This window comes from Stegodyphus dumicola, chromosome X2, assembly GCF_044657685.1.
Source record: "Stegodyphus dumicola isolate Sdum_Otavi_A_Nest chromosome X2, ASM4465768v1".
NCBI classification, from domain to species: Eukaryota; Metazoa; Arthropoda; class Arachnida; order Araneae; family Eresidae; genus Stegodyphus; species Stegodyphus dumicola.
The window spans coordinates 47984382-48000678 of NC_140781.1; the positions used below are offsets into that span (position 1 = coordinate 47984382).

Consider the following 16297-nt stretch of genomic DNA (forward strand, 5'->3'; position numbering starts at 1 on the left):
TATGGATTTCTAGTGGATAAACTGATAAAACGCAGATTACATGTAAAAAATTGCTTACAGCTCTTCGCCATTTACTCCCTACATGGAAGCCAAATATATGGATCATCGAAACACTTTGAAACGGGGGCATTGGTTGCGCGAAAATATTTCCTGACTCCATAATAAAAGGATGTAATTTTCACTTCAATCAGTGTCTATGGAGGGAGATACAGATGTATAACTTCCCGTTACAGAAAAAACGAGGAAATTAGAATGCATGTTCATATGTGTGCTGCCTTGGCACACATACCCCCTGAAAGCATCGATGCATATCATAGAAAATTCCTCTTCCTAAAATATGAAAATTGAATGCTTTAATAACTATATGGTTGATCAGTCGTTGGACAATGATACAGTTAAAGATACGTAGAACTGTTACGATGAAAGACATAGAACGCGAATGCGTTTCAAAGGTGCTTAATAAATTAAATTAAACATGTTAAAAACTGAACCCAGACATATTAGAACCTATTTTGCATTTAAAGAAAGAAGCACAATATTATGATATGCTACGAAACAAACTAGAACTGAATATTCTGCTAAAAAAAGAAGAGGAATACAAAAAACACGTACAATTAAAATAAAGTTATTAAAACTACCGTTCAAAGCTTCGCTGAAGTGATATAACAATTCGCAGATGTTTATAGTAAAGTTCTGTTACATAGTGCGCTTATCTAAATGAAGCTGTTTTGAAATTTAATTACCAAGATTCCATGAAGTATTGCATGTTTAGATGTTTATAGTGCATTATGTATAGTATATTATTGTCATGTTGTGTATATTTAAATGTTATAGTGTAATATGTATTGTATATCATTGTTATGTTGCGTATATTTAAGTGTTATAGTGTAATATGTATTGTATATTATTATTATATTACGCATATTTAAATGTTATAGTGTATTATATATTGTACATTATCAGGTTGCTAAATATAAACAATAAATAGAAATTAAATAAAACTTGTGGGGGACTAACAGACTACCTCCCCGTGGTGTTCCCTGGAAACGCAAAATGCGGCTAAAAGTATGGAAAATATGCTGAAAACTTATGTTAAATACTATAACCTGTATTAATATAAATTTCAGGGTATAGTATATTAATATAATATTTCATTAACAAGTAATATCAATAAGCTACATAACACGATGAAATCTTGGTTGACAGTGGTCTTTTTTGCATCTGCTTCGTTTTCTTTATGAATAAAAATGGGATATGAACATTTCCTACTTCGCCTAAACTTCAGCTATATGCAGTTATAAATATATAATAGCCTAAAATATTAGTATACTTTATCTTCATAAATTATATCCTTAAAATATAAGTGTACCTGCCAGAATTAGCTGCATTTTCTGTTTCCAAAGATCACAGCAAAGAACGTGATCTTCTTCATGTATTCCACCTTTGTGGATTAAAAGATTATTTTCGTATTAATGAAGAACAATTAAATCTTGGTGTCTGAATGATAATGAAATATCTAAAACTTTACGATAGTTTCTATAAATAGAGGATTTTACTACTTGGTGTAAAACTAGAGTTTCTAATTTGAAATTCAAATCTGCATCAAATAATCTGGAAAACGATTTTGCAAAACAAATTCTTCGCTACATATTTCTATGGTATTCATTTTTACATTTTTCTGCTTCTGTTAACTCAATGTTTTGAACTCATGAACAGTCTCTTCTTTTCTTTAGATGATGTTTTTCTTTTATAATTAAGCTTCCGTATGGCAGCTGGCATTTGCAGTTCTACATTTTATTATGTAGATCTTTATTATCACAAAGAATTTGTTTAAATATGGTATGTACATAACCCATCTACATCAGAAAGTTTTCCTTGAGTAGTTTGCAGAATTCCAATTTCTTTTATTGAAATTGTATACAAATTAATGTCTAATATAACGAGCAAGATCAAAAATTTAAGAGGACCCCTATAGTCGAATACGCATGTATACACGCAAAAAGTAGAATTCCATTACTTCTAGTATTCATATTTTAAAAGTTATTGCACTAGAATTAATACTACTAAAGGTGAAAAAAGAGAAATTAAAAAAAGAAAAGGAGCTTAAAGCAGAGTATTTCACATTTAAACTTTTATTCAAAATGTAATTGTGTTATCTTGTCGATCGTTTGCTGAAAAATAGCATGAAATCACAATGCTTGCATTTTGTTTCTGTAACCTGGAGCGAACTAACAGAGCTACACTGCTTTAGCTAATAGTATGTTCAACAAAGAAGTAATTTCCCGAAGAGGGAAGGAGTATATATCCATCTTATGCTTTTCCAAAGACTGTAATTTAACGCAGCTCAGAATACCTGTTTTAAATGGTTCTTTGAACTTGGCAACAAATATCGGGGATGGCTAAACTTTATGTCAGTAAGAGCCAGAATTTAGAACTCAGAAGTATTAAAGGACTTTGGTTATAGTTACAAAGAGCCTCAACTAAATAATTGTATCATTTGAAAAGCAAAAATGTGTTTGTAATTAGAAAGAAACATTTCAGATAAACTGATAAGCATTTCATAGAGTTTTAATTAATCTTGTTGTTTACAAACATTGAAAACATTTCAGATAAACTGACTAGTATTTCATAGAGTTTTAATTAATCTTGTTGTTTACAAACACTGAAAATATTTTATTCGGCTAGAAAATCAAATATTTCCTCTGAATTTCCATTTTTATTTGTTTTTAATTTGTATAATTGGCAAATTATCATAAAAAGAGTAAACGGAATTCGAAAAGTGATGTTGTAATCTTCAGAATAACAGAAATAGTTTTTAACTCAAGTAGAGGATTTTGTTGCGTTTTGAAAAGCAGAAGCACACATTTTTCTCTACTCGCAATCCATACAAAATTATAGGGAAGGAATAAAAACCGAGGGGATATGGACAGCGCAAGGTGAAGAGAAATTTCAAATTACTTGTTGAAAATATGTTTAAAACGCGCTTAGCACTGTTTTTGCATAAAAATCTATCGTTTCATTTTCCACGTAGAACTACATAATGACCAACAAACAGAGTCGCACCTAACCCTAAATCATTTGATTAATTCATAACGCACAAAAATTTGATTATCTGTCAGCTTGTTTCTCTTTACGCAATCTGGAACCATATGCATCCATGATATCGTACATTCAGATATACAAATAGAGGTATTCCCAAGGTATGTCTTTCATGTTGTCTCCATAGTTCAGGTCTATTCTAAAAACTAGTCCTCCAAAGTCCAGAAACGAAATTTTTTGTCTTTCATTAATTATTTCGACAATTTAAAGAGCTGTATGTACTGTAAAATATAATACGCTTCTAACGTTATTAGACAAATTAAGTTAGTGATACATATAAACAAGCGTCATAGCGCTAAGATATTTTCGTCAGATTTTAGTTATGTGTTTCATAAATAAAAATACTGCTTATTACGAAGCGAGCCGCATGCTGTTCTCCAGTTCGCTGGATCAAAGTTTGTTGAATTATAAAATTTCCAACCACAACGCAACAAATTAAGATTAAAACTTACCAGTCCCCGGCATTTTCAGTTCCTTTGCTTAATAGCTTATGGAAAAGCACTATCGAAAGGGAGGATGCCTTAATGGAAGAGGAAAACTGGCTCCCATTCACGTTACACATGGAAATAATAAGAAAACGTCTACACAGCCAGCTAATTTGAGAACCTCGCATTTTCTGAAATGATGAAAATTTTAATAAAAGGAATTTATATTTATTTTAAATTACCAATTATATTGAATTTTACGTTCTTTCCTATAAGGCTTCATTCCCCTGATTGCCAATGCCAGACTATTTAAATTTGGTAGCGCACGTGAAGGAATGTAAATTCTACCTTGTGGAGAAAGGGTTTAAATACGGAATTTTAGAAGGAAAGTGAGAGAGAGTTAGGCTATTGCCGTCACCTCTGTAGCGTGAGTATCGTAGTTATTGCTGGTTTACGTGTCATAACAACATTTACTTTGCTGCCACTAGTGTTGACGCGGTTTTAAGTAACAGGAGTTTTCTGAGCCTTGTACCGTGATTTCTACTACTTCTTAGCATCTTCGAATTTTAATTTAGTTCTGGTTATTTCAGTTACTGCCCAAGGGAGGCGTAGTGTGTTAGCGTCCAGTTGAAGCATTGTAAATTCTAAAGAGTTTAATAAAGGGTATTTTTAAGCCTTCTCCTGTGTAGTTCTTACACGAATTTACTACACGTACAGTTGTCACTTAGAAGATAAGCAAGTGGATTCTACAAATTGAATGCAAATTTGGAAACATTGTTCTTGCAAAATGTCTACAAAGATAAATCAATCTTATCCCTTAGGAAACATATTTTAATTAACTTTGCTACTCAGCCTTTTGAGTGGCTTCCTCATTTTATTGGACTGCTGTGTATAATTAATTAAATGACTTTTTTGGCGGGCTATATTAACAATTTATATATACTTTCATTTTCCCGAGAAAAATTAATTCGAATCAATCTTCCAAATTATCTCAAATGTTCAGTTTGAGAAATCATTTTTTAAAACTGTTTTCAGTGTCTTTGAGGCTTTAACTTTTCATTAATGCTCTCTGCAATTTCTGTACCTAACGCTGAAATATCAGCTATGAAACTGAACTAAAAAGTCAGAATGCAGCCATGCATGTTACGCTTGTTGCTTTATTTCATTTTTAACTCATAATTAGTCGTAACACATATCAGTGAAATAATTTTTATAATTTTTGCTATGAAATTTAATTTAATTAAGTAACCGTAACTTAAAATGAACGTACCGTCTTCCAAGAATCAAATTTGAAAGCTTTACCACTATCTTACCGTTTTTTTTTAATAGTATGTCGAAGACAGAAATTATCTGAATAAACTAACAACTATTAATACTTATTAAGGAAGGGTTATTTATAAATCCATGCATTTTAGTTTCCTCTTAGTTAATTTGTCTAGAAATTTTTTTTAATCAAAATTACAAAGAAGAACATTTTTAGTCTCTCAAATTCAAGTTCATTTCAGTAGTTAGATTTTAAGCACCGTCAAATCTGTATAAACTATATTGTATGCTGAGTAATTTCGTTTAAAATATGATCCAACGGAGAAAGCGCAAGTAGTTTGCTTTGCGGAAGTTAGTGCTTTTAATTAATACGCTAAATTTGGCAAACGATAGCCAAAAGACGGCTCGAATCTGCTCTGCCTTTTTCGGTTTCCGGCCATTTTTAGGAGAATTAAATAAGCATGTATGTATGGTTTAAAAGCTTTGTAATTTTATTAAATCAACACCATTTCTTAAAATGTTTTACAAAGTTAATAATTAACATGTCTAGTATTTTTTACGAGTGTGATAGTTTGTAAAACCTTCACTCTTGTGAAGTGGAACCTCACAGAATTGACATTATGTCTTGTTTCGCTTACAGTTTTCTGATTCATTATCACTTTTTACATCGGATAGCTTATATGCTAAATTTCTTCACGGATTTCCGCATCTTCCACAGAAAATTATTTCGTGCCTTCCATTTTAAATGTTACGAAGTTACTTAGAAATACTATCTAAAAAGCAAAACTGCGCAGTAGAAGCAACGGACAGATAGTACTATAATTAATGGTACCAAGAACAAATAACATAGTGTGCATAAAATGGAAAACTGAAACGTACTGAAAAACTCAAGCAAAAACGTAAATCTAGATGGCCCGTCCTAGGAAGTCACATCCGTTAAGTGTTAAGAAAAAGTTAACGTCCGAATGAGACGGCAAAATTGCGAGGTCTTGGCTAAATGGGGAGCGTTTATTTGATTGCAACGTACTTCATTTCCCCTTCTCTGTGTGCATGGAGGTAGGAAAGGGAGGAGGGGCCAACCCGCGCTAAAAGTGAAGCACTGCTTTCAAGCTTGGGTCACCAGATGGGGTGTTCTTTGTTTACATTCAGAAGCTCGCTTGACAAGATTCTGATAGTATTTCGACGCACGACAGTTCCATAGAAATCGAAAAAGGGACACTTTCGCATGAAAGAAACATTCATAGTGTGATGGATAATAGCAATTTGTATAGTTTACTGACATTTACGCAAAAATCACATCTTGGTTATTTTTTGATAACTAACAACAGCGATTTTGATTATGAATTTGTTTTATAAAATTATAAGCTGTTGCACTACAAAAATATAGATTTTAAGAAAAATGTTATGCTTAAAGAATGAAAAATACCTTACGGTACATTTAAAATTGTATACGTCTTTCGATACCCTTGATAGAGTATTCGCTACTTTTATTTTATTTTCCAAACGTCAAAATGTTTTAAATAAAACAAATTTTTTTCACATCCATATATTATTGTAACATGTACCTTTTAAAATTTTTTAAAGGAGAGGCTTTACTGCTGCTCATTTTAAACCCATCGTTTTAATTTTATATATCTGAAAAATAATCACTTTGGGCTTACACGTTTTATAAATATAAAATTATGTATGTTAAAATATTTTTAATTAGGCACATAGGTCAGATTAAGTTTTTATTAAATAGAGTAACGCGTGCAAGGGCTATCTGCCTAAAGAGAGAGATGCCATCGCGGAAGAATTTTGAAAAAAAAACTAACCTTTGAGTGGGTATTAAAAATAATACTTATAATTTTCATTCAAATTATATTCATATATATTTTTTATGTAAAACTTTCGGGTGTATGCTAAATTAGTGTAAATTACTTTACACGAAAAATATAGTGAATGCACAGAAATTAAAGATTTGCACATGCCGGAAATGAAAAATAGGAAATATGTATGGTTATTTATGCATGTACTTGCAAAAAGCATGTATCTGCCTTTGACAAAATACTTAAATATTCATTAAATTATTTATAAATGTATTTGAAATGAAGAATTTATTCACTTATAAACAACTGTCAAAGTACTGTGAAGAAATCTAATTATTAAATGTATCTAATTTATAATGATTATAAATGTTATCTAAATATATAATAACCTGTTATCTAAATATATAATCTAAATATATAATAACCTATATAATAACCTTAATTAAATTGTAAACATAAGTTGAAATCCTGTTGACAAATACGTTATAAAACTATTTAAGCAAGAATTGTTCGTATTGGAAAGCAATCTGTTAAAAGGTATTGTAAAGCAAATGCTATGAGATGCGCACTTAAGAACATAATAAAGAGTTTTGGAATATGTATTGTTGAAATGAAGGGTAAAAAAAATCTGATAAGTATAATTAAAATAATTATTTAATTATTCCCCTTACATTTTATAATAACTCGGTTACAAGTTTTAAATAATACTAAAAAAAAAAAAAAAAAAAAAAAAAAAAAAAAAAAAAACTTATTTTATTCCATTTTAGAAATGTTCAGAGAAAGTCAAGTACTATTTAATTCCTAATAATTCTCTAATTTAAAATGAACCAAATAGAGCATTAATTATAAATTGACTTGCATTTTTCGATTTAAAAGATGCCTCAGAAGCCAAAAAATCATGTCATATTTAAGAAAGTATTTTAGGAAGAAGCTCTATAAATAGAAAAGAAATAATGCATAATTTTAATATTAATAATACAATAAACTTTGATCTTAATTTTTGCACCTTAACCGAATAAAATCGAATTACCTTACTTTTTTTTTTTTTTTTCTAATGTAATTAACGAAAACTTGTGAAAATATTTCATTCAAATTAAACCATTCTGAGAAAACTGTCCTGTGAAAAGTATAGCATTTAATTCCGTTCAGAATGAAATGTTGTTTAAAAATATGTTGTTTTCACATACTTAGGACTCTGAAGTGTTGTAGAAAAAGAAAATATATACATTTATATGTATATTTACGAAGTAATTACAAAATATTTACATCCGAACGCGTCAAATCCCATAGAACTCAATGGTAAATGACCCAATGTTTTGGTCACCACGTAGGGATCGCCAATGCTTCAGAGCAGGGTACGGGAGAAACTTGTTTAGGGCGACTCCATCTTACTTCCTACCTCCATGTCTGTGTGGGGAGGAGGGAGAAATTTCGGTTCAAATTACACGATTTTTTCCTTCGACTAATCTTCCATCGGTTGAAAAGATACCAAACCTTGAAAAACTTTCCCCTCTAGTGATCAGGCAACCTAAATAAATCTAGTATTTTGCTAAAATTAAATCACTTTCTATGTAAAAACAATTAAGTGAGTGGCTAGAGAAGTTTTCTGTTGATTAGTTGGAAGGTATTGAGAAAACCATGGCTCTGAAGGAAGAAAGATTTTCCTTTTCTATGATAACTCAGTTCACGTTTAGAATATACCACAGTAAACTTTTTGCCTGTTAAATTACAAAAGAAGAATTTTTGTTCTTTCCAGAAGCATGGTTTTGGATTCCTTTCAGCCAATCAAAAAAAAAAAAAAAATCTCTAGTCATCCAGGTTTTAAAGTTTGCTTTATACGTCATAGAAGATGATTTAATTTTAGAAAATCATGAAAGATTTTTAATGTGCCTTATCATCAAGGAACCTCGAATTAACAAATTTTGATCAAGGAATCATCCGTAATTTTAAAATTAATTTTAAAGATAGTAGCTGCTTAGATTAAACTTTAAGGTAAATCTTGTCCTGTATTCGATGTCTTGAATCAATGTATATGACTAACTTCGTTGGGAGAAATGTCACAAAAGAAAAAAAATTGTTCCTTCAAAGCAAGCTTTAGAGAGAAGTCTAATAATGAAGAAGAAATCAAACCAAGAACCTTTTGAATGTAAAGAGAGAAAATCATACCTTAAGAACAGTGGAAAATCTTTAAAAAGCAATTTATTCTTGAAATTTTCGTCGGAGATTTCTTAGAAGCGAATATTTTAATGCAACTCCGGTATTTTAGCAGATGCCAAAATTTGGGTGGGTGTAAAATCTCCAACATACTTTGACGCTGAAGCAGAATTTCAGAGAAATTTTAAAACTATGATACTAAATGAAGCAAGACAAGCTGTCAACACATAATGGAGTTATCACATCTAGCGATAAAAATGGTGATCCAGCTACGTAGGTTTCGCTGGATCTGAGAATTGTCCGTTTCGACGTCCAATCCCTCGTAGCGGAAACATGTGATTGGGACTTAATTCAACCCAGTTTCGATCCTATCGAAAAGCTAGCTGCATTGTGCACTTTTCCATTTCAATGTAAGTACTATTCAGTTACTCCTAAAACGTACTCCACGGAGGCACGTCCTTTCTATGGCAGATAGTCTTCAAGTGCTTTGCAATAATAGCCTAAACAAAAAATATCAAAGGTTGTACAACTGGGAGTTTCCCACACAGAATGCTACAGCTATTTCCTGTGATCTAGGTAATTTAAAGCTTGTTTCTTTTCCTCACAGAAAATAGTAAAATCTTAGTATTAAAATTTTCGAGTGTACTTAACTATCAATATATCTTGTAATAATAACAGTAAAACATGCTCCGCTACTAGGCACCTCACGGACATTTTATATTTAGTACACGGATGTATCTGTCTCCTGAACGACCTTAAAAACGTATATTTAAACTTCGCCGCACTTTATTGGTTTCAGATAGTGCACTTGAAGTAGGCATATTTAGAAATATCCTGCTTTCTGCGCCTCCGTAGCAGGGAATGGTGTTGGTGTATTTAATTATGGCAAAGCACACTAGGGCTATCTGCCTAAGGGGAGGGATGCCTTCGTGGAGGACTTTCTAAGGGAAACTGGCTTGTCTAGACGTTACACATGGGGAAAACCACGAAAACGCCCATGCAGCCAGCCCGTTCGCGGGATTTGAACCTCGGACCGAACTACCAGTGTTCAGCGACTTTACCGCTCGGCCGCTGGTGGGCCCGTAGCAGGGAATGAAATATATTGAAATTAACGGTAGTTTACAGCCTGTCTTACAATTAGAAATTCATGAAATAGTATGATTTTATTGAATTATTAACATGTCAGGAAAAAAACGATTTCTTAATAATTTTGGTAGTTTGACCTATTGTCTACAACTGTATATAGTAAAAACCTAATTGCTCAACATATTTGTTTTAGCGTTGTGTAAAATATGTTATCCTCTTGTGGGAAAAAAGAAAAATGATTTTATTATATGCTTGCAAATCTTCATATTCTAATTGTAGGTTACAAAGTCAGACCTTCTGCAGCTAATGATTGATACTAAGATCGTTACCGAAAAAAAAGACATAGATATTACCAGACTGGAAGCTGGAGACGCTGAAAATGAAGAAAAAGCGGATAAGGAAGGTATAAATTTCCTACAGCAGTAATACCAGTTTAATAATATCGTTATACCAATGAATGCATCAAAAAAATTCTTAAAAAAAATTTATCTCCTACATAATTTTTTGAAATACTGTTAATAAATAAATGTTAGTTTAAAGTATGAACATTATAGCTTAAGTTTAAAATAAAAAAATATTACAAAACACCATCTCAGCAATATTCTTCAGGAAGTTCAAAAACGCTCATTAAAGCATTCAACCAACGAAGTTCTCCCGCCTTCTTGGCATGTCTTCGTGGTGTAGTGGTCAGCACACTCGGCGCGTATTCGAGAGGTCCGTGATTCAGGCGAGGGCATTGCACATTTTTCATCTGTCCTACTTCGAAATAACCTGATGTCTCTACAGTGGCGCTAGAACTAAAAACGGTGGTGGATGATGATTCTCCATCACCAGGATTTGGCTATTGGGTCCCCTAATCTCCAGTCGCCCTTTAAAAGGGGGAGTATATAAGGTATTTCTCTCGCCTTTTTAGCATGCCTTCGGGATGTAGTGGTCAGCACGCTCGGCGCGTATTCGAGAGGTCCGTGGTTATTGTGCTGGCGAGGGCAATGCACATTTTGCATGTTTCCTATTTCGAAATAACTAAATGTCTCTACGAAGTCAGCTTGCTAAAGTTTTCTCTTTTGAATAATCAATTCGTTTTCAAAAACAGTTTGAGGGTCATGAAACTAATTAGCAATCTGTTCTAATTTCTTCTAAGTTTCTTTCGCGATGGAACGAAAGCAGCAAATTTAATTGCTTTTGTTCATATTTCTAGATGTAATACTTTTATTTCTTGTTTTGCAGACATCTTAAAGTTTTTGTCAGACCGAACAATAAATTACCACAACAAGCCATTGAACATTATTATCTTTGAAATCCATATACCCTTACTAAACAAATCTTATAAATAATTAAATACATTATGATAATACTGCCTGATTAATTATTCAAAGAACCTATAGGTACTTCCTAGTGGTGGGCCTTTCTTTTCAGTATTTCAGATGCGACTGAGCCGGAAGGCCTTCAGTACTGCATGTATCCAGTTTTGCATGTTAGAAAAATTACCCAGAAATCCTTCTTGATGAACAATCGTATCATGTACGACATTGGCGTGTAAAGAGTAATTTAATTTCAGTGATTACTTTTCAAACGTTACTCATAAAAGAACTTACTCACCGTACGATGGTTACTGTAGCAAAATACATTTTAAGTTTCTGAAAAACATACTTTGTTACATTCATTTATAAGTTGAACGAATTCCTAACTCAAGGAAAGTACTTCAGAAACTGATTTAATTCATGATATTGACTTCAAGCAGTTTTAATTACAGTCTGAGAATTAAAGTGGTTTCTATCTATCTTAATTTCTTTTCTTCCCCCTATTTCTATCATTAAGTTATCAGCACCCTGTTTTTATTAAACATCGAGTTTACATCGGTAGACTTAAAATATAATTAGGAAAATCCACTCGGTTAATCATAATTTAAGTATTGCTTAAGATATTTTCTAAAAATTTATATAAAAGATACTTTGCTTAAAATATAATGTAAAAAATATATTGCTTAAACTACGAGTAAAATTAAAACAAAGATCAGCAGTTATAAATATGTAATAATAATTTTAAGTCTTACTAAATGCTTTTCTTTATAGAAAACTTGAATAAGAAGATAAGATATATGAGCGACGATGAAATTATTTCAAGTGCATTTATTGTTTTATTAGCTGGGTATGTGCATATTGTTTTATTAGCTCTGTAATAATTATGTTATCCAAGTCATTGTTTTGTTTAGCTACTTCATAATAATAATTAGTATTGCATATACGTAACTAAAACATCTTGCATATAGTCACTTTTAAAGCAAATGAAAAAATGTGATTCAATCAGTGAATTACATAGTTATTGAATTATCATGGTGTTAAGCACCTTTAAATGCGATATCTTTACTTACGAACATATAGCTAATAATTTTAACACCTTTTGTCTTAAGTAAATGCCCCTTTCTAATTCGCGAGGAAAGGAAACGATTTTGGAATTATTCCCTCCCCCCCTTTTTTTGGGGGGGGGGTAAAGAATTTAAGCAAAGGTTCAAAAATTTTTACTTGGATCCTAAAAAGATATAAACGTGTTTTACAGCTACTAAAATATTAAGAATGGCTTCAGCTGCTTACTAAAACTAAAAGGAAAATTATGTTTACTTTTTCGCTGTATTTGTTTATGCTTATTTTCATGGATAGGTTTTATTTCTCCGGCCTCCCTAGCGTTCCTTCGTGGAGGTATTTCTCCGGCCTCCCTAGCGTTCCTTTGTGGTGTAATGGTCAGCACACTAGGCCGGTATTCCAGAGGTCCGTGGTTCGATTCCCGCCGAAGGCTTTGCTAATTTTTCATCTCTCCGGCTTTTCCAGTTAACCTAATATCTCTACAGTGGCACCCGAACTAAAAGGGCGGTGGATGATGATTTCTCCCCAACCAGAATTTGACGATTGGTTCCCCTAAAACCCCAGTCTCCCTTTAAAAGGGGGGTTATATGAGGTATTTCTCCCGCCTCCCTAGCGAGTCTTCGTGGTGTAGTGGTCAGCACACTGGGCCGGTATTCCAGAGGTCCGTGGTTCGATTCCCGGCGAAGGCTTTGCTAATTTTTCATCTCTCCGGCTTTTACAATTAACCTAATGTCTCTCTCTACAAGTTAAACAGAATCTGTCTTTTAAAGAGGTAAAAAGTGCATCCTAATCTTAGTTTAGTATACAAATATTGCAATATTTTGGATTTCCTCCCTCATTAACTCAGTTTTAGTCACTGTTCTCCTAAAAATAATATATATTCAAATCTAGTTACAGAAAGTAATTCAAAATTAGCATCATATGTCAGGTAGCTTTCTAGGGTTACAATTGTTGTCTGACTAATAGAAACGAGCCCTTGGAGGATGTAAAACTAAGAAAATGCTGAAAATCAATTTCGTCATAAAAATATTTGTTTGGGGCTTTTCGTGCCGTCTTATAGTTACTAAAATTAATTACCATCTGGTAATTAAAAAAACAAAGGAATCAGAAAGATTTTTCTCTATGGCTGTATTATTTTACTGCTTCTGTTCTTGCCTTTCTCCTGTCGTGTTTAGTTTTCAAATCCTCTCAGACTGAATGCTAACACCAAATATCTGTCGGTAGTATTTATAGAGTATGTTCCAAAACTATTTTCCCATTGGAAAAATACTGAGCTGACCCCTGTGGATAATTCCTGAGGAGAGAAATGTCTTAAATCACTTGTTTAAGTTAATCCTCTTAGAACGACACAAGCGCTAAAGAGAACAAACATAATAGCGGAATTTGAAGCCCTAAAAGCAAATACTTACATGCTGTGAAATAACCAAAAATCTTGTGCTAGTTGAGTTACAAAGAGTTTCGAAGAAAATCTCCTTTTGAATGTGTACTGTAACTTATAAACTAAATAATTACTAATAAATAAAAGTAACTAATAATTTTCTTTCATGCTCGTCCTATGGGTCCCATGTTTTGGAACTCCTGTGTATCTACTCATCGAAAAACGTATTTTTAGCACTTTAATTATCCTATCAATACCTCTCATATGGTATTTAGTACCTCCTTTCGCGCATTCTTTATATAAATCTCGAACAAGTTCCATTACATTTCTGTATTTTAACATAATAAAAGCACAACGTCGTTCAAACATGTTTCAGAAAAAAGAGAAAAGGAAAGCTCGCGGAACATCCGTAATGAAAATTATTACAGTAAAATAAAAGTAGGTACTCGTTTGTTATAGCGGCTACCAAACACTTTTGGTGATTTTAGATTTGCGCCTGGATCTCAATTGTAATTTTGCCAAGCTTGTGAAGCTGCAATGTAAAAATAAACAACACAATATGCACTAATGTTTTTGAAAAATGCAATACCATGAAGGAACTGTCAGAAATAAATGAAATTTATTCAACATATTACTCTGATAGCGATACAAAGAAATACTTTACAAGACAAAAAAAAAAAAAAAAAAAAAAAAAAAAAAAAAAAAAAAGAACGTCTGAAATCATTATTTTGTGTGTCCTCCACGCTCAGCGATGAGAGCTTGTGGCATTGAATCATACAGGCTCTGAATGTAATCGTAGGGAATGGCAATCCGTATGGCTTTGACATGACGCCAAAATTCAGTCTTAGTGTGTACCCCACCATCTGTACGAGCCATAGAGCTGTATTGTATATAACAGGTCTATGGTAAGAGCGAATCGCCGACCGATAAACTCCCAAACGTGCTCAATGGGCGACATATCCAGGGAACAAGCAGGCTATGGAAGAAACGAAACCTGCTGTGCCCTAAAGAAGGCATGTAGTCTAAGAAACATGTGCACGAGCATTATCCTGCTGAAATATTGCCTTTATTAGCTTTTAAAAGCAAATATTTCTTCAGAAGATTGTAAGTACGAGTACATAACTAATGGTTTAGTTTCTTTACTTATGGCAAAGCATAAGAGAGCTACCTGCCTAAGAGAAGAGATGTCTTCGTTGAGGACATCATGCAATTGGCTCATATGGAAGTTACGCATGAGTGAAACGACGGAAACACTCATGCAGCCATCTAATTCATGGGATTCTAACACGCGCTTACAGGGACCGAAGACCAAGGCGTTTACGGACTATCTTTGTAATAAAATTACATGTTGGGTTGGCAAAGGAACAGGGTAATCTGACCTTGTCAGTGACGCCTGGAGTCCCTCTATTGTTTTCTCTCTGATTTTATTCTTAGAGTCGTATTCGCGTGTATTTTACTTTTAACTGTTTGTTCCATTAAAAGGTTCCCGAGAAATTAAATATAAATATTCTTAAAAAGAGATTTGAACCTGGCTTTAAAGCTACTAATTTTGTAAGAATTGGAGGCTCCCTTCAGCCGACCTGCACACGAGTGTCCCCATAGCTCAAAAGAAGGGGCCCCCGTCTCTCCACAAACGAGGGCAACCAGCACTCCAGCCGCCCCTAAACAACAAACAAAGATACTAAATTAAAAATAAGTACGCACATCTAACACAAACGAAATTTTACATAAGATTTAGACACAGGTGAAATGTACTTCCAGTGGCCAGTGTTTCGAACTGTGGTGCAGTAAACCCAATGCCGAGGCATGCTTATTACCACTCGATTTAGGAGGTCTTGCGGCATATTGTTTCATTTTCTTTATTAGAGAATTGACTAGGCCTTGCTTTTTCCCGAGAAAAGACTATGAACTGCAGTTCGCCGTTTTATAATATCCATACCTGCTTAATGGGACTGAGGTCTGGGGAGCACGCAAGCCAATCGATTTGACAAATATCCCCACACCCAAGAAGATTCTTCCCATTCCACGAGACATGGGATTATCATCCGTAGTAGAGATACTTCTTTTCAGTGGCTCCATGAAACAAGTAAACAAGTTCAGTAACCTAACCAGAATAACATCAGCCATGGTTGAAATTTCAAGCGCGTAGTAGTTCAGTACGTTTATTAATCATATTGCCACCTCACACCATCAATCCAACAGCACAATAAAGGTAGAATTCGTGTACTCTTTCCTGCTGGCCATAGTTTGGCAGGATATCTTTGTTCCTAGTTTGTAATAAATTCGACTTGCAAGTTTGCCGGCAGTATGGCATCGATTAAGTTTAGCTATTTAACAACTGCAATAGAAATTTGAAAATAATGTTAAAATATCTGAAATTCGCAGATTTATTTGATGTTCATGGAACGATTTGAAGTTTGCGAAATCTCAGAAAACCCCTCTAATTCGTGAATATAATCCCCAAAATCGAGTCTGATATAAAATTGCTACACTTATTATAACTGAATAGTAAATTTTTATGTTGATCTCAAAGTAAAAGGTAACATTCGTAAAAACACAGAACATAGTAACTATTGTTTATGTACGTATTACCAATGTTTATATAATTTCTTATACAAGCGTAGAGTAATTATTAGAATTCTGTAGACTATTTAGGCTTCTAAGTGGAAGCAAAATGTATAAACTATAAATAATGCCAAAAGTGAAAAGTTATGGTTATCACTT

General features: G+C 33.0%; 1 protein-coding gene across 3 annotated transcripts in view; it reads left to right on the forward strand.

Moving 5' to 3' along the window:
* Positions 1-16297, forward strand: part of LOC118197729 (cytochrome P450 3A8-like) — a 63597-nt gene that overhangs the window by 27837 nt on the left and 19463 nt on the right. For all 3 annotated transcript variants that reach the window (XM_085809648.1, XM_035369267.2, XM_085809649.1), the window contains 2 exons: positions 10115-10238; positions 11908-11983. In XM_085809648.1, coding sequence (XP_085665774.1) covers positions 10115-10238; positions 11908-11983 — 200 coding nt within the window. The remainder of the gene's footprint in view (positions 1-10114; positions 10239-11907; positions 11984-16297) is intronic.